The sequence below is a fragment of the Zeus faber genome, assembly GCF_960531495.2.
Source record: "Zeus faber genome assembly, chromosome: 3".
NCBI lineage: Eukaryota > Metazoa > Chordata > Actinopteri > Zeiformes > Zeidae > Zeus > Zeus faber.
In genome coordinates this window covers 26,374,083-26,401,567 of record NC_137190.1, presented here as the reverse complement: position 1 = coordinate 26,401,567, position 27,485 = coordinate 26,374,083, and the positions used below count along the sequence as shown (strand labels likewise).

The 27,485-nt window shown below is 46.5% G+C and overlaps 1 protein-coding gene across 1 annotated transcript in view; it reads left to right on the top strand.

Moving 5' to 3' along the window:
• chrna7a (cholinergic receptor, nicotinic, alpha 7a (neuronal)) overlaps positions 1 to 27,485 on the top strand; it is a 37,638-nt gene that overhangs the window by 6,322 nt on the left and 3,831 nt on the right. Inside the window, exons 3-7 of the mRNA XM_079998292.1 lie at positions 6,223 to 6,267; positions 8,464 to 8,573; positions 10,457 to 10,536; positions 16,398 to 16,565; positions 17,979 to 18,173. Coding sequence (XP_079854418.1) covers positions 6,223 to 6,267; positions 8,464 to 8,573; positions 10,457 to 10,536; positions 16,398 to 16,565; positions 17,979 to 18,173 — 598 coding nt within the window. The remainder of the gene's footprint in view (positions 1 to 6,222; positions 6,268 to 8,463; positions 8,574 to 10,456; positions 10,537 to 16,397; positions 16,566 to 17,978; positions 18,174 to 27,485) is intronic.

Here is a 27,485-nt window from a genome sequence, read left to right as displayed (position 1 = left end):
AAGATAAAAAATATATAGAATAAAATACAATAAAAAATAAATTGAAATAAAATGGAATAGGTTGAAGGAATATGGCTATGTATATACAGATATGTGCATTTAAAGTGGCATGTGAATTAAAGTGGCATGTGAATGTGAATAGTGTGAGGTAGTGTTTGGGATAATACAGCACAGTATACAACAGTACGGCGCAGCAATACGGCATCACGAACAACCCTGAACAGTGATACAGTATGCGGTACAGTATGCTACATACAGTACAGTAGGTAGTGGAGCCTAGTGCATGGCTCAGTTAGGACCCCTGGTGAGGTCAGCGTTGACAGTTCTGATGGCTTGAGGGAAGAAACTCCGTCGCAGTCTCTCTGTTCTCGCTGCGTGACTGCGGAGGCGCTTGCCTGACCGCAGCAGCTGAAACAGTCCGTTGTTGGGGTGATGAGGATCCTTCATGATCCTACGGGCTCTGCTACTACACCTCCTGGTGTATAACTCCTGCAAGGGGGGGAGGGTAGTTCCAGTGGTACGTTCAGCTGAACGCACCACCCTCTGCAGGGCCCGCCTGTCCTGGGCAGTACAGTTCCCAAACCAGGCAGTGATGTTGCCTGTCAGGATGCTCTCCACTGCTCCAGAGTAGAAGGACTTGAGGATCCTCACCGAGACCCGGAATTTCCTCAGCTGCCTGAGGTGGTAGAGACGCTGCCTCGCCTTTCTCACCAGAGTGTCTGTATGAACAGTCCATGTTAAGTCCTCTGTGATGTGGACTCCCAGATATCTGAAGCTGCTCACCCTATCGACAGAAGTCCCATTAATCCACAAGGGCGCGTGCGTCCTCGATTGTGATCCACGCCTAAAGTCCACAATCAGCTCCTTGGTTTTGCTGACGTTCAGGTGGAGGCTGTTGTCCTGGCACCAGAGTGACAGGTCAGCCACCTCCTCGCAGTAGGCCTTCTCATCGCAGTCGGTGATCAGGCCCACGACCACGGTGTCGTCAGCAAACTTGATGATGGTGTTGGAGCTGGACCTGGCCACACAGTCATGTGTGTACAGGGAGTACAGTAGGGGGCTGAGGACGCAGCCCTGGGGGGATCCTGTATTCAGGGTGAGGGAGCTTGACATGTACTTCCCCACCTTGACCACCTGGGGGCGGCCTGTGAGGAAGTCCAGGATCCAGGTGCACAGCGGAGCATTCAATCCTAGCTCCAACAACTTGACAGCCAGTCTGGTGGGAACTATGGTGTTGAAAGCTGAACTATAATCAATGAACAGCATTCTCACATAGGCCCCCTTCTGGCCATCCAGGTGCGTGAGCGTGGTGTGCAGTACCTGGTAGACCGCGTCATCCGTGGATCTGTTCTGCCGGTACGCGAACTGCAACGGGTCCAAGGTGCGGGGGAGGGAGGCGCAGATGTAATCCTTAATCAGCCTCTCGAAACACTTCATGACCACCGAGGTGAGGGCCACCGGACGGTAGTCATTCAGGCAGGTTGGAGAGGCGATCTTCGGGACAGGAACGACGGTGGACCTCTTGAAACAGGATGGGACCACTGATTCAGCCAGGGAGATGTTGAATATTGTGGTGAACACCGGAGCTAGCTGGTTAGCACAGGTCTTCAGTACTCGTCCAGATATGCCGTCTGGGCCCGCAGCTTTCCTGGTGTTCACCCGCATCAAAGCCCTCCTGACCTCGTGCACGGACACTGAGTGTGCGCGCTCGTCCCCAGCGGTGTAGCTCCAATTAGCCGGCGAGCTAGCGGTGCTGCTGCCAGACTCGAACCGCGCATAAAAGGAGTTCAGTTGGTTGGCCAGGGAGGCGTCCACACTCGTGGCTGGGGAGGAGCTGCTCTTGTAGTTTGTTATTGTTCGCAGCCCCTCCCACAAGCGTCTGGTGTCCCCCCGCTCCATCTGCAGCTCCACGGTGTCTCTGTACGTCCGTTTAGCGTCCCTCACCGCCCTCCGCAGATTGTACGACGCCGCTTTGTAATTGTCCATGTTACCAGATACAAGTCCGTCATTGTAAGCGGCCGTGCGCGCATTCAGAGCGCAGCGGATGGATTTATCAACCCATGGTTTCTGGTTTGGAAATATCCGAACTTTCACCGTGGGAACGATTTCATCCGCGAGCGTAGCCACAAAACTCACTACAACCTCCGTAAACTCGCTGACGTCACTTGAACTCGCTTGGAACACGTCCCAGTCTACGTCAGTCAGAGCGTCCTGAAGCGCAGCCTCTGATTGGTCCGTCCACCGCTTCACTTCCCTCGTCATCACCAGATCCCGCGCGATCAGAGGCCTGTAAACAGGAAGCAGCGAGATCGCGGCGTGATCTGATTTCCCGAAAGCAGGAAGCGACACGGGCTTGTATCCGTTCTTGTAAGCAGTGTAACAATGGTCCAGAGTTCTGTCTCCCCTGGTGGCACACGTGATGTGTTGGTGGAAATTCGGCAGAACTTTTTTCAGGTTGGCCCTGTTAAAGTCCCCAGTCACCACCACAGCCGCGTCGGGATGTCTGTTCTGAAATCCGCACAACACATCGTACAGAACCGACAGAGCTGCGTCGGTGTCCGCTTGCGGTGGGATATAAACGGCTGTAATGATGACCGTGCTGAATTCCCGGGGGAGATAAAATGGACGGCATAGTATGGTCAGCTGTTCCAGGTTCGGCGAGCAGGAGTGGGAGAGGAATTTGGTGTTGTTGGCGTTACACCAGCGGTTGTTTACCATTAGGCAGACGCCTCCACCTTTGGATTTCCCCGACTCTCCCGTTCTGTCGCCGCGGAACACGGAGAAGGCCTCGGCTGGACGTATGGCTTCATCCGGCACCAGTGGGGTCAGCCATGTTTCCGTCAGGCAGAGGACGCAACAGTTCCTCGTGTCACGCTGGAATTGAATCCTCGCTCGAAGTTCATCCATCTTGTTCTCCAGGGACTGGACGTTAGCAAGAAGGATGCTTGGCAGAGGTGGACGGTAAGGTTGCGTCCTCATTCTGACCCGAATGCCGCCTCGTTTACCTCGGTGCTTCCTCCGTGGGCCGGCTCGTGGAACAGCGACTCCATTTTTGTTGTTGTTGCGAGTGTTCCCGCGTAGGATTTCCGCCGGCCACTCTGCTCCCACGGATAAAAAGTCCCAAAGTTGTTCGTTTAGGGAAATTTTTATATCCATGAGTGCATCGCGGCCGTATGAGTTAATTGTTGATGTTTTTCTGGCGAACATCGTGATAAAAAAAGGAAAAAAATACTAAAGAGTAAGAAAGTAACCGGAGCGCCGGCGCAGGCGACCGCTAGGGGCGGCGCCACTATCGCCACTGAGCACTGAGAATTGAGCATGTCCCGGAGGACATTGTTAATCAGGGCCTGGAAGACCGCTGGGGCATTTGACAGACCGAAAGGCATTACCAGATATTCAAAGTGTCCGAGCGGGGTGTTGAAGGCAGTCTTCCATTCATCCCCGTCGCGGATGCGGACCAGGTAGTAGGCGTTGCAGAGGTCAAGTTTGGTGAAGTGGGTGGCACCCCGGATGGGAATGTAGACTGAGTCCATCAGAGGCAAGGGATACTTGTTCTTGACTGTGATGTCATTGAGTCCCCTGAAGTCAATGCAGGGACGGAGGGTCTTGTCGTTCTTGGCGACAAAAAAGAACCCCGCGCCCAGCGAAGATGACGAGGGGCGAATGATCCCGGCGGCAAGGGAGTTGCGGATGTAGGTCTCCATGAACTCCTGTTTGGGCCGGAAAAGGTTATACAGGCAACTGCAGGGGAGGGGGGCGCCTAGCAGGAGGTTGATTGCGCAGTCGTAGGGGCGATGAGGTGATAGGGACAGTGCGCCCTGCTTGTTGAAAACCGGGGCCAGGTCCAGATATTGCGATGGAACAGAGGGACAGGTCCGGGCTCTCGGCCCTCTACCCCGCCGCGTCCGGCGGAGGGGTAGAGGCCGAGGAGGAGGCAGTGGGTGTGGCAGTGCGTGCTCCAGGTGCTCACGCCACCCGAGCGCCAGTCCATCTGGGGGTTGTGGGTCCGGAGCCAGGGGTACCCCAGAATCAGGGGGTTCTGGGGGGAATGGATGAGGAAGAACCCCATAGACTCACTGTGGTTTCTGGAGAGTAGCAACTCGAGGGGGGCCGTCTGGTGGGTAATCCGGGTCAGATGTGACCCGGTCAGTCCCTTGACCTCGAGCGGTGTGGGGAGAGGGACGCGTCTCAGCCCTAGGTGGCGTGCTAGTCCCAGGTTGAGAAAACTCTCATCCACCCCAGAATCTATGAGAGCGGAGGAAGAGAGTGTTATAACCCCCCACGAGAGGGTAGCCGGGAGCAGAGGATGGGAGAGAGGGTTGGAGCTGGAGCTGCCGGAACGTAACCCTACCAAGGAGTAGTCCTCTCTCGGCCGGAACGGGCAAGTGGCTTGGAGGTGTCCCGGATGGCCGCAATACAGACAGGCACCGGTCTGTATGCGGCGGGCTTGCTCCTCAGGGAAGATCTGGGAGCGACCGAGTTGCATGGGCTCGGCATCGGAGTGAGTCGGGGGGCTTGAGAGTAGTTGATGCTGAGACCGGGGCGTGGCCGCCCAGGCAGGAGGCACGGGCTGTAGTCTGCCCTCCCCCTCCGCACCGGTGCTCCCGTAGCCGGTTGTCCAGGCGAATTGCGGTATCTACCAGTTGGTCCAGGTCCGTCGGCTCGTCCCGCAACTCGTCGTTAAGGGCACGCTGAAACACGTCCTGCAGGGCTCCGTCGTTCCAGCCGCTTTCTGCGGCTAGCGTCCAGAACTCGACGACGAGGGAGGCAACGCTACGGGGACCCTGGCGGACGGAGAGGAGTCTTCTGGCGGCCTCCTTGCCGCGAACTGGGTGATCGAAGATTCTCCTCATTTCGCAGGTGAACAGATCATAGGAGAGACTCTCGGGGCCCCCCTGATCCCAAACCACGGAACCACAGCTGAGAGCCGCCCCTCTCAGACAGGAGATGAGGAATGCGATGCGGGCGCCATCGGAGGTGTACGACGATGGGTCCTGCTGGAAAACCACCGCGCACTGCACTAGGAAGGCGTGGCAGGTGCCTACGTCGCGGTCGGAGGGCGCTGGAGCCGGAATGGGGGCTCAGGGGGGAAGAGTGGGGGACCGAGGGCCATGGTGGAGGCGGGAGGGAGGGCCGGAGGGGCAGGGGGGGCCACGGGAGCCGGAGAAGCCGAAGGAATGGTGGTCCGGAGGTGGTCAGCGATGTCCCGGAGAGCTTGGTCATGTTGACCAAGCAACACTCCTTGGTTCTGGAGTGTGCGGCCGAGCTCTGCTGTGTCGGCTGGGTCCATGTCTTTTGGCCAGACCGTACTGTTACGACCGGCGCTAGGAGGGACCCAAACGCACGACACAGAGAGACGGGAGGCAGACGAAGGATGTTTATTAGACCACACGGTGGAGATGGCCGGAGGGACCCGGTCAGGTAGGGATGGAGTAGGGCAGGGCAGGGATGATGACGACCGGGAAGGAGGGGTCCAGGATCCGGGTGGAGAGACAGGGAACCGGGGTGGATGGAGAGGGATGGACAGACTTGGTCGATGAGAGACAAGCAGGTTAGGGGAAGATGAAACAAGGAGACATAAACTAGGAACAAGCACTAGGAGTTAGGAGCTAGGAACTAGGAACTAGGAACTGGCCAGTAGCAGTACACCTTGGGTAAGCTAGTTGACGGTCTGGCAATGCTTGACTGGGGAGCTGGAGAATAAATACTGTGTGGGTGATGAAGGTAATTGATCCCAGGTGTGTGAAGTTGGCCTAAGGGAGGAGCCGCGTATGGGTCAAGAGCGGCCTCTAGTGGTGCCGGGATGCCGTGGGCCTAACAGTAGGTTTATATCTCATGAAAAGACTGATATTGTAGATATAGGGGCACACTGAATTTGGCCACGGCAGCCATTGTTTAAAATTGCCACCAACTAGAAGTCAAGCTGTTCCCCTCACAACATTAAATGTGGCGGCCATTCTGAAAGATGGTACCATGGCCCTCGACGGCCAGATCCGGGTGCCTCCATATCTATATTGTTTCATAACATAAAACCTACACCTGCTCCAAATCTCACACTTCCATCGCGAAATGCAAAATTGTTATGGATGTTTCATCTCTACTGCCTCAATATTTTCTCTGGACCCTCAACTTAAAAGTATATAAATACCCTAGGCTATAATGACAGAATGGTTGTCCATTTTCTGATGTTAAAATATTGAACCTTACTTTCCCCCCTGGCAGGATGAGAAGAACCAGGTGTTGACAACCAACATATGGCTACAACTGGTAAGACGTCTCCTCTTCACTGTAATGCTTGTAAAGCCTCCAATTCTGTGTCGTTGCACTAATGTAAGGCGAGTCACAGCCAGACATGACGGCGACAAAGAAGCTGAGGATTTTTTTTTTTAAGTAGCAACATCCCCAAACAGCTGTGGCAGCTCTGTCATTGCCCGTGTTAGTGGAGGCTGATTTCACCTGCGTTTCATTCAGTGGGACAGTGGGAATAAAAGGACGTTTCACTTTATTTCTGATAAAAAACAAGATTAGTATTATAGCGTGTGCAGAACTCTGCTGTCCTCATTTTAAACGGAATGGTCTTTTAAAGTGGCAATCTTATAAGATCATCTTTATTGGATGGCTGCAAGTCTCAGAATTCCATTCAAAACTGTGACTTTTCCAGGTTTACCCTCATTTTGGGATGGTGGGGACATTTATTTCATCCGAGGGTGCTGTTCCTTTTTGTCAACCTTCATCCATATCGACAGTTTACTGACCACAGCCAGCATGGAGTCCTGGTGGACCCCGACACCCATCAGTGGAAACAGCACAGCTAGAAGCACATGCATAACGCAAATACATTGAATGACTTTTTCTTATAATGTGACAGCTAAATAAATATGGTATCAAACATGTGATTGTTTTCACAAAATTATCTTGCGGATTACCACTTTAAATAATATTGCGTCCACAATATCTGAATATCTGTATAGACCCAATAACAGTGTTTGAAGAATTTAGTTTTCTTTAATTTTGCGTTTAAGTGTGATTGAGTGCAGTAAACAGTTACCATGTTGTTGAGGTTGACTTGTTTCTAAGTTGTTATTTTGACATAATGCATTAACAAGCAAAAAATAATAACTAATGACACAGTTTTGTTCTGATTCCTTACAGCATCTAGCGCTTATATCTGGGTGAATTTGGAAACAGAAGCTCACGCACATAAGTTTGGGGTTTGCGTGTAATGCTTTGATTCTTTCTAGCCTCTCTAAGCATCTGCTAAATTAATGAATGTAAAGGTAGCCATAGCAACTGTAGAATGCAACATCCATATCCAGACTCAATCCCACTTTAGACGACAGTACGGCTAGAACCGAGCTTGCGAGTTTACTTCTGGCTTCCAAGCTCTAAGCCCTTCAAGAAATGTATGCATCTCAACGCCTCTTCAGACGGTCCGATAGGATTATTCTGGTGGTTGCAATCTCAGCCCGTTCACGCTTTGTTCTTCCGTCCTATTTACTGACACACACAAGTAATATTCTCCTCTTGAATGAAAACATGCCGCTCCTCCTTACATCCAGTATTTCAACAGGCTGAAGGACATCAACGCTGATGTTTTATTGCGGTCTATTGTGTGGCACCGCCCTGCTACTTCTGCATCATCAGCATGCCACATCAAGGCTGTCCGGAACGCTTTTAAATCACCTGTTCCAACCGCTGCCGGCTCACTCCATCTTCCTGCAGGGCGCTACTCCACGCTCTAAAGAATGTACTTCACTGACATATCTGTCTTCTGACGGCTTCGCAGTCGTTGACCTTGTGCCGACTCCGGGGGGGAGAAAAAGTTATATATCTAACGTGTATCGATTCCCGAGAGGTGTTCTGGTGAATTTATTGCAAAACCTCTCCGACTTGTCATTGCTGCCGGCGGTGGTAATTATTGCAAGTAAAATGTGCATGGCTCAATGACTTAAAAACACCCACAATCAGACAAATATGTTAATGAGAGGCATGATGAATGGTAATAATAATTTTGTTCGGCTTGGTTACAGCTGCAATGTAAACACAATGTTCCCCAGGTTTCCATTGGGTGGTTAACTCCAGAATGAGTCATTATTTATTTCCATTGGATTGGGGTAATGTCTGTCACTATTGACAAATTCACTATTTGTTTGACAAAACCGAGTTGATTAACAGATCTGTTCATGTTGACAAAATGATTTTAAGTTGATCAGTTGTGCCTCTCTTGTTTTATGAACCCATTATTTGTGTGTTGACACGCAGCAAACTATTCGCCCGAAAAAAGGTCTGTTTCTCTGCAAGAAACCTTTTGCAATTAAAGATTGATGAGAGAGGAACCTGGCAGCCGAGCCAATGTGTTAGAGATAGCTTGCTCTTCCTGTCAGCCGAGCTTTGGCTTCAGGATCACAGGAAAGGTGTGAGGATGAAATGTGATGAGTGGATTTATGTCTCCACGCCGCACAGTACTGGGATGATAACTACCTGCGGTGGAACACGTCCGACTACCCAGGAGTGACCAACGTGAGGTTCCCTCATAATCTCATCTGGAAGCCGGACATTCTGCTCTACAACAGGTAGGAATGGCCGCACGTTTTGAACCTAATTCCACTTCCAATAAGTAGAAAGGTTTTTATTTTGATTTGACACATCGAAAACTGTCTGTAATAAACTCAATACACCTTAGCGATGTGTTTGGAAGTCAGTGGAGATTGCTACAGTAGTTATATTTAGGTGTTATTCCAATGTCTTTCTACAAAAGTTTGCCTATTTGAGCCGACAGAGTGGACAGTATATGATTGTTCTTACATTATCCTCACATCCTTCTCTATGGATGTGATATGTGATATATGGAAACGACTACTTTAAAAAGTGCTCATTCTGCAACAATTTTAGAGGGCAAATTATTATGTATTATGATGTATGGCCACATTTTTCATTGTTATTGACAATCTTTTACCATATACCAAGTCGTTTTTCATCTAAGCTCACTAGTGCATTAGGTGTATACGTTTTCTATGAATATTTTAGCAAAAGGCCGGTCGCCATGATTCACTGCAATGAATCACATTGACAAATTAATTAGCCGGCTTATGAATGCACAACAATAGATCACATATCATGTATCATAATGAATCAATCATAACACAATCAGAGCAAGACAAATAGAGGCAGAGGTTAACTTCTCTCCCATCCGCTAATTAGAAGCAGCAAACACATAACGCTTTATTTGCCGTCGTCCAACTAAGCATAGCCTTGGACCTGATTACACTCTGAAGCACACACAGCATTTTACCTACTTTGAGAAATATCTATTTCAATTACCTTTGGTAGGTTTGAGGGTTCTCTAGGGATGTCTATATACTTATACAGGTGCTCCTCACGTAATGACCTACCTGTTTAACGACCGTTTGGACTTACGACCAGCTCTCTGACCAGTCGCTATTTTACGCTGCATACAATACCACGGTGTGGGTGCTGCGTGGAGATGCGCGGTTGATTGGAGGTGGAGCCAATTAAAACCCGTGTCTATTGCCGGGTCATTTGACCCGGTACTGAAACCCGGGTTTTTCCTTTCCACTGATGACAAATTTCAGATTTTAGCGGGTGTTAGTGGGTTTTTGGTGCAGTGGGAAAGGGCCATAAGTTCCAAGGTGGGTCCTCCATGGATCAGGCTTGTTGTTCCAGCACATCCCACAGATGCTCGATCAAATTGGACCTTAACCCCGCCCATCCACATGATGTAAAAGAAAACATGATTCATCAGACCAGGCCACCTTCTTCCATTGCTCCATGGTCCAGTTCTGACACTCACGTGCCCATTGTAGAAGCTTTCAGCGGTGGACTGGGGTCAACATGAGCACTCTGACCGGTCTGCGGCTACGCAGCCCCATACGCAGCAAGCAGTGATGCACTGTGTGTTCTGACACCTTTCTATCACAGCAGCATTAACTTTTTCAGCAATTTTTGCTACAGTTGCTCTTCTGTGGGATCGGACAAAACAGGCTGGATTTCGCTCTCCACTTGCATCAATGAGCCGACGGGCGCCCATGACCCTTTCGCCGCTTCACCGGTTGTCCTTCCTTGGACCACTCTTGGCAGGTACTAACCACTGCATATGGGGAACACCCCACAAGACCTGTCTTTTTGGAGATGCTCTGACCCAGTCGTCTAGCCATCACAATTTGGCCAACAACAATTTCAACTTCAAGAACTGACTGTTCACTTACTGCCTATTATATCCCACCCCTAAACAGGTGCCATTGGAGCAAGACGAGCAATGTTATTCACTTCACCTGTGGTTCTAAGGTTATGGCTGAGCGGTGCATATACATATACTGTATATACTGTATGCCTATATATATGTACTGGGTTTGAATTGGCACACCGCTCTTGGACATACACACACATACTATATGTGTATGTTTGTGTAATCTTAGTGTCTTCTACCCCACCCCAGTGCCGATGAAAGGTTTGATGCAACTTTCCAAACCAATGTGTTGGTCAGCTCCTCCGGCTCCTGTTCCTATATACCACCAGGTAAGTAAGCAATGGTTACTCGAGAGACATTTCAAGGTGAAGCTTATATGTTTAAGCAGACAAAAGTAGTAGTAGAAGTAGAAGTAGAAGAAGTTATAGTAGACAATGAGACTGAGTAGCGTGTTCATCCACTGACAGCATCAATAGGAAAACCACAAAATCACTGGTTCACTCGGTATAGAATCCTGCAGGAATCCTTTGTGTGTGAAAGCTGTACTCCTGTACTTGTACTAATAAGTACTGCAAAAGAAAAGAATGACCGTGAGCAGTAATTGCACATTGTTTTCGCTACGTTTATGCGGCATTATGTTGCATGGTGGCAGAAGCCAACGCAAAGCAGAAGAGAATTAAGATGGAGAGAAAAAGGGAAAATGTCCGTTGCCTGTTGAATTCAATTAACTCCCATTGTTGTTGAGAAGAAGGTTATAAAGAAGTAGTTGGATTATGAATTACATGATACTTGATTTTGAGATTCTAGTTTCTCGTTTGTTGTGCTTCCCAGTCTCATGCCGCTGATTTAATAATAAGTATCCCAAGGCACTGTCGCTGGTTTGAGCTATTTTGCCCCTCAGCAAGGCACGCAACAACCCTAAATCGCCACAGACCTCTAGCGCCACAGGCTCTAAAGTTGTTTAAAGGGTCTTCAAGTATGGATACAACCAGTGACAGTAATCCAATTTCAGCAGTAACCATAAATCAGCTTCTCAAGCGAAAGCCGGGCTTCACACTCGCTTCATCGTAATTGGAAAAGTTAAATCTTGGATCATTGCCCTTTTTCTGAGGTGGTGAGCAGGAGACACAACGCTGGAGCCGCCCTAAGGAGATATGTAAAAACATGGAGGGATGCAACTATTAACGGGAACTTCTGGCATTTACAGTGAACGACGCCTTCCTATCTCGTGGAATCAGTGCAATCAATAAATCTTTCACAATTACCCCTTCACCCTGGTTGATCCGGAGAACAATTTCGGGCTGTGGTGAAAAATAACGAGAAATTTTACACTTATATATTACTGCCCAGATATACCGTCAAATGCTTATCAGAAATCATACATCTTACAACTGTAATTTTGGTTGCTTTTCTTAAAAAAAAGAATTTTGTAAATTGAATTAGATTGAGATTCAATTCGATTAGAAATTATTAGATCCGTTTTTTTTTAAGTTTCAGTAAAATATTTACAAATGTTATGATTGTGTTACCAACGGTTGTATATCACTGTACTCTTAAAACAATTGAAACACAATGCGGAAATTGTTATTGTTTTACCAGTCAAGTAAAGTTGCACCTTCAATTTGTTTTCATTAATACAGAAAGAAATGCTGACATTATCGTGATGCTTGTGCTGGTGAACTGGTCTATGTTTGCGAAAGTTCCTTTCGTGTACGTAAAGCAGGACATTCACAGGTCACAGGGTGATGGGGCAAAATTACTGCTTATTATCATATTTATTGTAAAGCATTAAGGATAAAAACCATGGCAACCCTCGATCAATTAGTAGTTTATCAGGATTGAGGAGTCATCTCGGTCTGCTCCATGTCGTGCAGTTTATAGCCACTGACTGCACCTGCTCTCATTGTTGGAAAATGCATCAGTGAAATGAATCAATCGATTGAATTTAACTTTTTAAATGTCGAGATTCATATACTGTCAAATTCATGTATTCATATAGATACAAAGTAGGCGGGTTCATTGCGTAGAAAGATATTCCCTCTGGGGAGTAAGAGCTTCCCACTGGTTTGAGATGAAGAAAACAGCAGATGGTGCACTGATGAGAGCGCAATCCAGTTTTATGGACCTTGGTCCCTCAGGGTGTTAGGAAATTGGAAAGCTTTGTTCAGCTTTCGTTGTTTCCCTCTCTCTCTCTCTCTCTCTCCCTCAATCTCTCTCTCTCTCTCTCTCTCTCTCTCTATCCCATGCTGTTTGTGTCCACCTTATTTGCCGTGTTCGCTCCTCTGCGAAATAATTTACACAAAAACACTTCCCTCTTGTTCCATACAGAATGTTTCTCCCGTTAGGACCCCTTTCCCATGACTTACTCTTGGAGAAACTATGTGGAGTTGCTTTTTTGGTAACGTTCACCCTGAAAGCCCCAGTGCTCATTTCGGTTTTATTGCTCTGATCTGATTTTTTTGTTTCGGCTGTTCACACACATTTACGGAAGTAAACACGGCAGGCAAATGCACCGGGTGGTTCAAGCTCGCAGATTAAATCTTAAAATCCAGACAGGGGGACAGTGCTTTTTTTGTGTCGTTCAATAAGGAAATTTAGTGAAATAAGATAAAAACGGAATGTGTGCAAATTGCACCCCGATCGCTCCCTCAGAAGACGCACGCACACATACACACACTCTTTTAGATCTGGTGCCATTTGTGAAACGCGGCGAGCGTGGGTGCCCCCTCGCTGGGTTGGTCTATTTATCTATTATTTATTTCCCCTCCCCGTGCTGTATACGCTGCTTAATGGTGGCCGGTGGCTGTGATGCGCGTGTGGGTGCCGTGGCTGTGCCTCCCTCTGCTCGCCGGTCCCAAAGTTGGAGGCGGAATTCCGAGTTTATTCCTAAACCTAGGGGTTGTTTTTGTGGTACACATTTTGTGTGCTGCGGTCCTGTCTGTGATAATAAAAAAAGGTTGGGACCCCCTGCTCTTGAGTGATGTAAAAGTCGCATGAATTCCTATTTGACTGTTCAGACTGAGGTTGCAAAAAATCAGACCTGTATCCAATTTAGGACCACATATAAAAGGGGCCCAACCCGGAAATGAAAAGATCAGGTTCCGTGTCAGTCACATATGAGTAAAAAAATCGGTTGTGACACTGACAGTAGCGACGCTATGCTCCTATCTCAGTTCTTCTGTGGCGAGGCGACTTCTACTCCCACGTAAGCCCCAGGACGCACCGCCAAAGCGTCGTTAGAGATCGATGAAGCCTCCCGACCCGTCTGTGCAAATAACACACTCTGCCTCATTCACAGGCAAGCGAGCAGAAACACACACGCTCTCAGATGCAGGTTTCAACGAGAGGCCATCTTGGGTTTACTGGGCTATTTTGCCGTGAATGTCCTGTTCACGTTGTAATCCCTTACTTTGCAGAAGGACGGACCGTCGCTGTCTCCTGCCTCCGTCTCTCGATCAATACTGGAGTAAATAGCTCCATCACTGGATTTCCTACGAATTGATCGCCCATGTCACAAACAAATTGCTTCCTAACTTTCCTCCAAATGAACCTTCACTTAAGGCTTTTGACATAAACCAGTCACAACTATATTACCCCTTGTTAGATTGATTCCTTTTAAATTACTCAAATACTGTTCAGCCGTGCACACTAGATCAGCCTTTTGAATCAACTCAAATTTCCTGACTTGACATTTATTTTATTTTGAATTCATCATCCCCTTCGTCACTGGTGGCATTTCCAGAGACGGAAGGAGATCTTTGTTTATTGGCGACCTCTCGTACCGTTTTAGCGCTATTTCATAGCTGGAGATTATTTGGAGTCCACGACTTTCCCCAAAGGATCGCCTCCCAATCTGTTCTCATTGGCGTATTGGATTTTTTCCACAGTCGTTGCAATGGATGGCACTTTGGCATCCCATTTCTTCCCTGCGTGGAAGCCTCTCTCTTTATCTCTGCAGCTGTCGACCGTGGTAATTTCGGCTTTCAATCGGCCTTTCAGCCCCGGCTTCCCGACGGGCTGAATGCGCTCTTTATCACAGCTGCTGCTCCCCCATCATGTACATTCTTTATTTTCTTTCTTTCTTTCTTTCTTTCTTTCTTTCTTTCTTTCTTTCTTTCTTTCTTTCTTTCTCTTTTTTTTCTTTCTTTCTATATAATGACATAGAGGGGTTAAATTGGGATGATTTAATAACTAATTTAGCAAACCCATTCAAGCTATTTTTTATAAAAGGTCAAAAATATGGAAAAGAAAACCCAGTCAATCATGTTGTATGGTGAGCTTGGAGTAATATCGTTTTATTATCAGCACACTTATTGAGAAAGGTTTTCTATTTACCTCTCTGGAGAACTTCTCGAGTGATATCAATAGTACCGTAATTACACTTATAAACCCCTTTCCAACATGGAATCCGTAACATTGCTGGATAAAAAATATCTGGCAAAGGCAGTAGGCAGTCATTTCCACATTGACCTTTATGGAAAAGTTCAGTATGGAGTCTGTTCCCACATTAGATGACTGTTACATATGCGGTCGTTTGGACAATCTGTCCACAACGGACGTACAATCTGAATTGGTTAGTTTTTTTTCCTGGCTCTCAGAGACCAGCGCTTCGCTCCCCATCTCCCCTCTCAACTCGGTTCCCTCCACTGATGGAGTGGGGACAGAGCCCCCGTCCGCAAATGAAATAGCCCTAACCCAATGTTATTACATTAGTATGATCATTTTCAACCTGTCCTGCACTCTCTGCCTCCGGAGAAGGAAATTTCTTCACCCGTTCTACCTCTCCCAACCCACTATTTGTGCTTTATTTGGATTCGGCTCCAGCCCTACTTTATGGAAATCCTATGCTATCCTATGAAATCCTATTCTGTTCCCACATTTCCATTCATAGCCGTACCAGCATTTTCTCGGAAATTATACTAGGTAAGAGTGGGGAAATTTATGGAACTACTTTTACGGAATATCGACACCAGCTCCTTTTCCCACATGACTGCAATATTGAACAGCAGATAGCCAGAAGATTTAGGCTACGTTCACAGTACAAGCAGTGCAGATTTATTGCTCAGATCCAATTTTTTTGTTTGACTGTTCAAATTAATTTTTAAATGCGGCCAATATCGCATTCCAGTGTAAACGGGTCATGATCCTGAACTGAGCCACATGCGCAGAAGTAACAAAAACATCACTAACAGCGCGCTATCCTATGGATAAAACATGGCAGGTTGTCGGGCAGCGTGGGACTGTGTACCTCGGCTCAAGCTTGCGGATGAATAATAGCCAATAGCTCCCTCAGAGGACACACACACACACACACACACACACACACACACTATTTTAGATCTGGTGCTAATCATAAAACGCAACGAGCCTGGGTGCTCCCTCATCGGGTCGGTTTATTTATGTATTTAACTATCTATTTAACTATCTATTAGTCTATCAGTCCCTCCCTGCACTGTATGTGCTGCTTAAAGGTGGCGGGCGGCCGTGGTGTGCCTGGCTCTGCTTGCCGGTTATTCTCCAAACAGGGATACTCTTTTTTGCTTGACCCTAAATTCTCTTTTATTGTAGATGTCTTTAATATTTTTATTTTACTCAGTGCGTAACGGGAAGACAGTCACCCCCTCCTGCACCCACTGGTCCTGGTATTTTGTGCAGGTCCCTGATAATAAAAAGGTTGGGAACCCCTGTTCTAGAGTGACGTAAAAGTCTCATGAATTGACTAAACGCCGATTTGACGGTTCAGACTGTTCAGACAGATTGTTAAAAATCAGACCTGTATCCAATTTAGGACCACATATGAACATATGACCACATATGAAAGTGGCACAATTCCGAGAATATAAGATTACATGTGATTTGTTCTGGTCACACTCATGAAAAAAAACTGATCTGAGTCACATATGAGCAAAAAAGTCGGATTTGGGTCACTTTTTCCTGCAGTGTGAACTTCGAGCTTTCAGTGCAAGTGGGAAAGTGGCTACAGTTGCAACTTCGTTATTACCAACTATGTCTCACTTGAGTGCAAAAAGCAAATGGTTTGACAGTGTCAAACCATCAATATCTATCTTATCTGTCGATATCTATCTTAATTGTTTCACAAAGGTGGGTGGATGTTGTCCAACTCAATTGTCTGACTGTTCATTTGTGAGCCTTCTTGGGTAGTGATGGACATTTCTGTATTTTTCATCAGCGATCTTCAAGAGCACGTGCCACATCGACGTGCGCTGGTTCCCCTTCGATGTCCAGAGGTGCGATCTGAAGTTCGGTTCCTGGACATACGGAGGATGGTCTCTGGACTTGCAAATGGTGGATGCAGACATTTCGGGCTACATCGCCAATGGAGAGTGGGACCTTGTGGGTAAGAGAGAATAATATGGCATGGTGGGTGGGGGGCGGCGAGGTCTGACCGTGATGCCTAATGGGACATCACCAATGCACTTTAAAATGCATAAAGTAAGTGAGAAAATAAATCAGCCAGCCAGATGGTAAATATATATTCAGGATTATGTGGAACGATCACACCAGGCCAAGTGATGTGAGTTATTATATAAAGGCGGGGCAGTGTTGGGGTGCGGTTCTGGCGTTGACTGGAAGCCAACAGCGCCTCAACTGCCAGTGGACACATCTGTAGGAGACTGAGTTTGATTAACAGACTTGTGAATCTGCCATGTGTCTGCTCTTTCTCTCTCTCTCTCTCTCTCTCTCTCTCTCTCTCTCTCTTGTTTTTGTTTACACTGACTCACCATCCGTCCATCACCTGCAGCTGTACAGAGGCCTGTTACAACTCTGTTACCATCCATCTATTACTCGCACTAATGCATTTCTGTATGAGTAAGGGTAATGGATGGACCTAATTCTTTAATTAGTCATTTCACACACAAACTGCGTAGTAAAACTTGAGCCACTTTCATTTGGGTTCCCTGGTCACACCGCCATACGTGGCTATGTTCCCTCTGCCAGGTGTTCAATGCCTCGCTGTCAGGAGGGAGAAATCAGACACATGGCAGATTTAATTTTAAGTCTCTTGCTAATCAAACTAAATCTCTCTGACAGCTGTGTCCACTGTTGGCTTCCACACCTTGCAGCCATCCACTAAAAACTGCCAAAAACCCGCCCGGAAACACCCAAACCATCAAAACCACCCAAACCACAAAAATGGAATATGAAAGATTTACATACTGTATATTATAATATAAAATGTTATATGCTGAATTAAAAAGAAGGCTTTGAAACAGACAGGCGTTAGATAGATGATCCACCAACAAACCTTAAACTCTGTGTTCTTCATTCAGTGATTTGGTGGCGGGTGGGATGTTCCCCTGCATTTCCTGTCTGCCCGAGAAGTAATTGTTATTAAAGTCTGGTTTCGGGCAACAACAGTGGCGCCAAGCTGTCCTTTATGATATAATACAAAACTATCAGTATTGAAAATCCAAAGAACAACTTATCCTAATTGCTGTGTCATCCACAGTGTTAGAGCTTGCCACTTGCCACTTTAAGTAATTCAAAAAACCCTTATGCCAAATGTTTCCTTTGAGTATTGAACATTTTTATGAAAAATCCCTTTCAAATATATTAAAAAGCTTCATATCTACAGTATAATCATCCCGTTTGGTTATTATCACTTACGTTATATTTTGAGCAAGCTACGAGATGTCTTGAGATTGACTTCCACTGAAGTTATTCCAGACTCCTTAGCCTCGGCCTCTTTATATTCACTCCATTAATCACTGATGTCTGCGTGTTCTTTCCCTAATTTCTGCCCCCCCAGAGGTCCCGGGGCAGAGGAACGAGCGCTTCTACAACTGCTGCAAGGAGCCCTACCCGGACATCACCTTCACGGTGGTGATGCGCCGGCGGACGCTCTACTACGGCCTCAACCTGCTCATCCCCTGCGTGCTCATCTCCACGCTGGCGCTGCTCGTGTTCCTGCTGCCCGCCGACTCAGGGGAGAAGATCTCGCTGGGTAAGAGCCTGGACGCATGCAGCGCATGCACTGCGTGACAGGCACACGGAGGAACTTTGAACTGAGATTTGAGGACACAAATGAAAAATGAAATCAAAATATATTTAATATAAGGACACATTTGCATGGTATAATTTGATCAAAAAGTAATCTACTTACATTACTTAGATGCAGTAATCAAAAAGATAATAAAAATAATTACTAATAAAAATGCTGTGCAGGCGCTGCTTTTAGGGAAATTCGTTTTATTGTTATATAGGAAAACAAGTAATTCAAGAGAGTCTAAATTAAGTTAAATTAAAATTACATTCAGGGTGATCATGTCATATGATCATGTCAAATTGCACTACTTTTTTAATTACAGTCAACGTAAGATTTCAGGAACTTTTTTCACTTCTCTTGAGGTTGCAAAACATTTATCAAGGGATTTATATCGGGCTATTTTTGTAGCAAAGCTATTCACAAATGTGAGTGGAGAGTTGTGTAACTGTATCTCAATCCGTGTGTGCATAATCAGATTTGTAAATGTGTAGAAAAATCTTTAAATAGATAATACAGTTTTTCACTGGCACTTGAGGCACAATGACCACAACCTGTAAATCATGTACCAATCACATGAAGTAATTATCCTATTTAGATTCAGATTGCAGTTCCAAACAACTTTTCTTCAAAACACTACACACAATTCTCTACAAAACTCACAGTTTGGATCATGTTACGGTTTTGAGTCACAATCGGATCATTTTTCGGATCAGCAAAAAAAATAAAAGATAAAAATGGGAGACAAATATAACTTTGCTTTCCATTTATTTTGCAAAACACTTAAAGCAAGGGCCTTTTTCCCTTGGACTTATATGAAAACAATATTCAATATGTCCAATGTTTAAATAAAATCTTAAAATATATAAAATATTCAATAATCGAAAGTGTAATATGAGGCAAGCATGATACCTTCTTCCTTTAAACATGGTAGTGAGTATGATTAGATCTGAATATATGTCACGTTTATAACAAACTCAATTTCATGAAAATCGGTTCAGAATTAAGCGAATTACTGTCGTTGTTGTAGAGAACTTTGTATCTCTCAATACCAATTTGATTCGATTTAAACATATGTTTGTTATGTAAAACACTTCACTTCAGTCCAGTCATATTAAATCACTGTAAATAATGTTATTTTTTTGTTGTAAGATAAATATAAATATAAACAAAACATTTCATTCAGTTTTCATAGATAAAAGTAATGCTTGGGAGCCGTAAGAGTCGGCTCTTTTCAGTGAGCAGGATGCTCTCGACGAACTTTTCAACACTACTGCAAGTGTGTCTCTTCTCCTCCATCCACCACGTCAGTGTTCGCTTTGTATGTTCTTCTCTTATCTCTCTAGACTTATTTCCTAATTCTACTCATCATATCACAGCATCATGTTCAATTTAACATTATTATCTTATCTTTGATATCACAATCCAAATCATATCCATAATGTTAACTACTCTTACTACCGGTGCCTACCGACACTTCCCACACTGTTCTGCCCTCTCAAGTGGACATATTGTAAAATATCATATCTTATTGAATCAGAGCACATTTTTGCTTTAAATTATTAGAAGCAACAAGTTGCGCTCCAGCTGAGCTCCAGCTCCTGTGGTTCGGGCTTCGGTTTTTCACTATGATGTGCAATTGATCCGTGGATCACATGCGTGCCGAACTGTGGGGGGCGAACAGTACGGATCACCGATCAATTGGTGGTGATGGTGTGGTGTGTCATTTTAAAACAACCATATGTACCATACATCCATATGTTTTACCTTAAAATAACAGCTTCAAAATCAATTTGATGGTACACTAACTTGTAACATGGAGAAAGTTACCTCTTTCCCCGTAAAATAAATTTGAGTTTTACGACAGTGGTGTAACAGTGCAATTGCACTCAGAAACTGTAGGGATCCCAAATCCTAAATAATGAAAGTTACAAAGTGCTGCTTTAACATAAAATACCATTTTGAGAAGACATAACATTGTTTCGAATGCAGGGTTTCATTTTGCACTAATTTAATTTCATTTTGCCTTTTGTGTGTGTGTTTTTGGATTTCTGTGCAGAGTTCTGAGAATATGAGGTATGTTTTCAGAAACATACCTCAACAATTGAGAAAAACGGTAATGGTTGAAATGTCTAAGTATTTTTCTAAATCGTTGGAAACACAGACAAGTCATCAGGAACAACTCAGGCGGGCCTCTCAACTGGGTGTCTTTTTACATGTGACCTTTGCTACACTTCTGCTGTGGCAGAGATCTACAAATGTGTGTGGAGATGTGTCTGTGTGCCTCAGTAGCTATACAGCCCAAACACCACCAGTTGTGGAAGCACCCAGTGATTTTAAGAATGACATTGCTGGGCTGGGTAGTACTGTATGGAACGCCATTTAAGTCAATATTAAACAAACAAACAAATAAACAAGTATGCAAATGGACTGAATATATAATAAATGTCTATGAAATACACTCTGAAATAAATAAATGAGGCAGTGAAATATAACTAAATGTAAAATAAATATATAAATGAGTAAAAAAGTTAAATAAATACAACTTTTTTTTTGTTTTACACCGTTTGGCATTTGTTTTATTGATATAGAAATGGCTTGTGGGCCAAATGTTAGATTGGCGTAGCAGCCACGAGGGGGAGGAGCCTCAACGGTGCTCTAGGCATCACTGGAGGATTGACCAACTGGCACACAGGACACGTGGCAATAAAACTGGGCCATTATCCGCTGGAGTGTTTGATCGTGTCAAAGGTGACTGGCCATCGGGTTAAAGTGAGCTTCCTGGAAAAGCCTTTCCCGTGGCTCTTTAGAACCAGCAACTGGGTAATTTAGAAGAAGAAGAAGAAACAGTCTTTATTCATCACACAACACACCACACTATGACACATGCTTGGATGGTGGCCGGTGAAATGGATTCTCTGCTTTTGACCCATCCTGGGTTGCTCCGGGGGCACAGCCAGGAGCAGTGGGCAGCATACGTAGACGCGCCCGGGGACCAGGTGATAAATGTCCATTGCTGGTCAGACAACGATGGGTGCATGTTTTTGGTGGGGGTCCTTACTGACGTGGAGGAAACCCCATGTGAGCACGGGGAGAACATGCAAACTCCACACAGAAAGGCTCCTATTTTGGGAGATAACCCGCCGGAGCATGGTGCCAACAGCGCCCCAGGCGGGAATCGAAGCCAGGACCTTCTTGCTGTGAGGCAGCAGTGCAATGCACTGCGCCACCGTGCCACCTAATTTCCTCCCCTGACTGAGTGTCACGACTCATTTCATGTACAACCTGTCCCTAATCAGTGAGAAATACAGGTGAGTGAGTGCAGCGTTATGAACAGCCATCAAAGTCAGCAGAGTCCAGCAAAGCCCGATATCTACCACCTTCTGGCCTTACCGCTAGGTAGTAGGCCCCTTCCTGACTGGGAGAGGGGTCCGGCGGTCTAGGGACCTGGACAACTTTCATGAGGGGGCAGTCCCTGCGTTCGTGCCGCCCACAGTACCTTCACCCCTGCCCAAATGCTTATGCTCCTATTCTCCCTGTTACGGCACCGCCCTGGAAGGTCTGAGGGGACAGAGAAGGGACAGAGGTAGAGGGAGGGAAAGAACCCCCCTGAAAGTCCCCAGCCCTCCACCTGTGTGTGCGTAAATGGGCGGCTCATGGTGGCGTAGTCCATTCCACCGAACCGTAAGCGGTGCCCCTCCGGAGTCTTCCCCACCCGGTCCAGGACTTCCCTACACAGTGACCCGTAATCCAGGCGGTCCTCAGGTGGAAGGGCATGGGTGGCTAGCTGAATGTGGTGTGGGAATGGTGTTGTTGAGCAGCCACACCTGACCTGGATCTAGATGTTTGGGATCAGGGTGGCTGCATACAGTCGCTGTTGCTCGTTGGTTGGTCTAACGAGCAACAGCAAAAACCCCATCCCCACACTCACTCAGGATAGGAGCCCTGTCATGACATAATGTCTATCTGCTCATGGCTAATTCCAATTGGCCAACCCTCTGCAATAAACTGGTGTTTACAACCCCCCGTCTTCTGTGTCTTTGTGCCGGACGGCCCTGAAAATGCCACTTGGTTGGCATGTAGTAGGATAAACTGCCACACTGGCACCTGAGCATGGACTCTCCGGCAGGGGACACATACCGTCTGAAGACACCCTGGAGCCACCAGTGGGTCAACGGGCAGCCCCAGCACCAACCCTCTCTTGACTGGCAGCAGCAGCACCCAGGGTGTCCGGTGGAGGACTGGGGAGAAGCAGCCGCAGCAACCACCACGGGTAACCGCTTGCAGCCAGCTCCTGCTGTATTGCGCAGCTACCAGAGGAGCCATATAAGCGCCTCCTGCTCTGGCTGCCGATCCTGCTCTTAGTCATGCTTGTGGCCCGTCACCAATTCCCGGAACTGCTGGGCCTAGCTCATCTGGACCTGGGCGAGAGCTGCGAGCTGCTGCTCCAGTTGTGAGTGGTGCCTCCCGTTGCTCCTTTCTGACCCTGTTACGGTGCCAATATGTGGCGGGTTGGCCACATCAGGGAACAGAATGGAAGAGGCAACAGTCCGAGCGCCTTCAACAGTGCGTTTTGGCGTGTATTTTATTGATAAAGAAAAGGCTTGCGAGCCAAACGTAGGACTTAGGAAATCAGAAATCTCTCTCTCTCTCTCTCTCTCTCTCTCTCTCTCTCTCTCTCTCTCTCTCTCTCTCTCTCTCTCTCTCTCTACATTGAAGTCTGGCTCACGGTTCTCCGGTCTCCACACACACCAACCTCACTGCAAGAAAAACAGACTCAAACCGAATCAAGCCAATGGGTACCACTGGGGCGCTGATTTCCCGACTCGAAACAGGTGTGCCGTTGCGGAGAGAAGCCTGTGCTGGTGACTGCAGACTGCAGTGTCAGTGCCAGTGTGTGTCATTTTAAAACAACCATATGTACCATACATCCATATGTTTTACCTTAAAATAAATAACAGCTTCAAAATCAATTTGATGGTACACTAACTTGTAACATGGAGAAAGTTACCTCTTTCCCAGTAAAATAAATTTGAGTTTTACAACAGTGGTGTAAAAGTGCAATTGCACTCAGAAACTGTAGGGATCCCAAATCCTAAATAATGAAAGTTACAAAGTGCTGCTTTAACATAAAATACCATTTTGAGAAGACATTACATTGTTTTGAATGCAGAGTTTCATTTTGCACTAATTTAATTTCATTTTGCCTTTTGTGTGTGTGTTTTTGGATTTCTGTGCAGAGTTCTGAGAATATGAGGTATGTTTTCAGAAACATACCTCAACAATTGAGAAAAACGGTAATGGTTGAAATGTCTAAGTATTTTTCTAAATCGTTGGAAACACAGACAAGTCATCAGGAACAACTCAGGCGGGCCTCTCAACTGGGTGTCTTTTTACATGTGACCTTTGCTACACTTCTGCTGTGGCAGAGATCTACAAATGTGTGTGGAGATGTGTCTGTGTGCCTCAGTAGCTATACAGCCCAAACACCACCAGTTGTGGAAGCACCCAGTGATTTTAAGAATGACATTGCTGGGCTGGGTAGTACTGTATGGAACGCCATTTAAGTCAATATTAAACAAACAAACAAATAAACAAGTATGCAAATGGACTGAATATATAATAAATGTCTATGAAATACACTCTGAAATAAATAAATGAGGCAGTGAAATATAACTAAATGTAAAATAAATATATAAATGAGTAAAAAAGTTAAATAAATACAACTTTTTTTTTTGTTTTACACCGTTTGGCATTTGTTTTATTGATAAAGAAATGGCTTGTGGGCCAAATGTTAGATTGGCGTAGCAGCCACGAGGGGGAGGAGCCTCAACGGTGCTCTAGGCATCACTGGAGGATTGACCAACTGGCACACAGGACACGTGGCAATAAAACTGGGCCATTATCCGCTGGAGTGTTTGATCGTGTCAAAGGTGACTGGCCATCGGGTTAAAGTGAGCTTCCTGGAAAAGCCTTTCCCGTGGCTCTTTAGAACCAGCAACTGGGTAATTTCCTCCCCTGACTGAGTGTCACGGCTCATTTCATGTACAACCTGTCCCTAATCAGTGAGAAATACAGGTGAGTGAGTGCAGCGTTATGAACAGCCATCAAAGTCAGCAGAGTCCAGCAAAGCCCGATATCTACCACCTTCTGGCCTTACCGCTAGGTAGTAGGCCCCTTCCTGACTGGGAGAGGGGTCCGGCGGTCTAGGGACCTGGACAACTTTCATGAGGGGGCAGTCCCTGCGTTCGTGCCGCCCACAGTACCTTCACCCCTGCCCAAAGGCTTATGCTCCTATTTTCCCTGTTACGGCACCGCCCTGGAAGGTCTGAGGGGACAGAGAAGGGACAGAGGTAGAGGGAGGGAAAGAACCCCCCTGAAAGTCCCCAGCCCTCCACCTGTGTGTGCGTAAATGGGCGGCTCATGGTGGCGTAGTCCATTCCACCGAACCGTAAGCGGTGCCCCTGGAGTCTTCCCCACCCGGTCCAGGACTTCCCTACACAGTGACCCGTAATCCAGGCGGTCCTCAGGTGGTAGGGCATGGGTGGCTAGCTGAATGTGGTGTGGGAATGGTGTCGTTGAGCAGCCACACCTGACCTGGATCTAGATGTTTGGGATCAGGGTGGCTGCATACAGTAGCTGTTGCTCGTTGGTTGGTCTAACGAGCAACAGCAAAACCCCCATCCCCACACTCACTCAGGATAGGAGCCCTGTCATGACATAATGTCTATCTGCTCATGGCTAATTCCAATTGGCCAACCCTCTGCAATAAACTGGTGTTTACAACCCCCCGTCTTCTGTGTCTTTGTGCCGGACGGCCCTGAAAATGCCACTTGGTTGACATGTAGTAGGATAAACTGCCACACTGGCACCTGAGCATGGACTCTCCGGCAGGGGACACATACCGTCTGAAGACACCCTGGAGCCACCCTGGCAGCAGCAGCACCCAGGGTGTCCGGTGGAGGACCAGTGAGAAGCAGCCGCAGCAACCACCACGGGTAACCGCTTGCAGCTAGCTCCTGCTGTGTTGTGCGCTACCAGAGGAGCCATATAAGCGCCTCCTGCTCTGGCTGCCGGTCCTGCTCTCAGTCTTGCTTGTGGCCCGTCACCAATTCTCGGAACTGCTGGGCCTAGCTCATCTGGACCTGGGCGAGAGCTGCAAGCTGCTAGCTGCTAGCTGCCAGTTGTGAGTGGTGCCTCCCGTTGCTTCTTTATGACCCTGTTTAGGTGCCAATATATGGCGGGTTGGCCACATCGGGGAACAGAATGGAAGAGGCAACAGTCCGAGCGCCTTCAACCGTGCGGTTTGGCGCGTATTTTATTGATAAAGAAAAGGCTTGCGGGTCAAGCGTAGGACTTAGGAAATCAGAAATCTCTCTCTCTCTCTCTCTCTGTCTCTCTCACTCTCTCTCTCTCTCTCTCTCTCTCTACATTGAAGTCTGGCTCACGCGTCTCTGGACTCCACACACACCAACCTCACTGCAAGAAAAACAGACTCAAACCGCATCAAGCCAATGGGTACCACTGGGGCGCTGATTTCCCCGACTCGAAGCAGGTGTGCCGATGCGGGGAGAAGCTCGTGCTGGTGACTGCAGACTGCGGCTTTACCAAGCCCTTGGTCTGCCACAGCTACTTTTATTCATTTCAAGGGAGTTTTATTTCATAGTTCCACATTTATTTATTTCAGGGCACTTTTATTTCATAATGCCACATTGCCATCTGTTATATGCAAATTAATGTGCCGTGGTTATTGCACAGATTCAGAGCCGGCGGAACAGTGGTAGGAGTTGTTGCTCAGAGCGGATCCTCAGCTCCCAATACCTCCTCGGTTGGAGTCAGGGACCGGTAGGGAGTGAGCCGGTCACAGTTGAGCGCCACCATCTGGCTTGACCAGCTGCACCGTGTACAGACATCCGACACTGGGTCAACAGCTTATGGTAAAGGCCCCTCTTTCTTTCCGGATAGTAGACCCACACCTGGGTCTCGGGTGCAAAGTCTATTCCCCGGCAGCAGAAGTCATAGTCCCACTTCTGTCAGGCAATTAGAGATTTATTTCATAGGCATATTTATGAATGTGTTTAGGAATGAATAAATGTATTTAATATGGATTGATATGTATTTTAAATGGGGTGCCATACTACCCAGCCCAGCAATGTCATGCTTAAAATCACTGGGTGCTACCGCAGACTATAGCTACTGGGGCACACAGACACATCTCAACACATACTGTATTTGCAGATCTCTGCCACGGCAGAAGTGTAGCAAATGTCACACGTAAAAAGACATCCAGTTGAGAGGCCCGCCTGACTTATTACTGATGACTTGTCTGTATTTCCAACTGTTGGAGCAAAATACTTTTCAGCCATTAATATCTATGTACGCATTTACAGATTTGTCTACACATTTACAAATCTGATTACGCACACACGGATTGAGATACAGTTACACAACTCTCCACTCACATTTGTAAATAGTTTTGCCACAATAATACTCCCATAGATTTAGAACTAAACTTCATCTCACCGTCTTTGCATGAATGTGCTTCTATCCGACTGTCTTTTTCCTGACTTTTGTTGTGGTGTGGATGGAACAAAATAATTAAACGGAAACTGTAGATCAATATCTAAACTCTGTATCAAAGCAATAAGCAAAGATGAAAAAAAAAAAAAACATTCTCCATATTTTCATATTTACAAACTTCACTCGACGCAAAACTCACCAACGTGCCACTCTGACATCTGGCTACATTATAGTTTACAGCATTCCTCACTGTCATACTGTCATATTTAGAAAACAACTGTGGATGTCATGTAATTGCCTAGGAGATAGTTGCTATGTCAACTGCAGAGCATGATGAGACCAGCAGTACATCTGGGTAAGATGGCGGGGGGGACCCTCATTATAAAAACAAAAGATATATTCCTATGTTCTGGTGAAGATTTTACCTACAGGGGATTGAAATCGAAGCGTATTGTATGTGTATCAAGTGGGTCTTTCCTTATGTGTTGCAGTAATTAGTCAAACATGCTGACGAGGTGGAGGGGAAGATGGGAAAAAAAAGTGGAATACAGAACGACTTGAAAACGAGTATAATTTAGAAGGATGTAATGCGGGTCTTTTTGCTTGTAATGTGAAATTGTTTTGAAAGAAGATTCCAAATTGTTCACCGCATGAGCGCCCCGCGAATCCCTCTCTTTTCAGGTGCTTGTGCACAGCCAGGTGTTGAATAAATCACAGCAGCCACACACGCACACTGTCATTATTATATACATG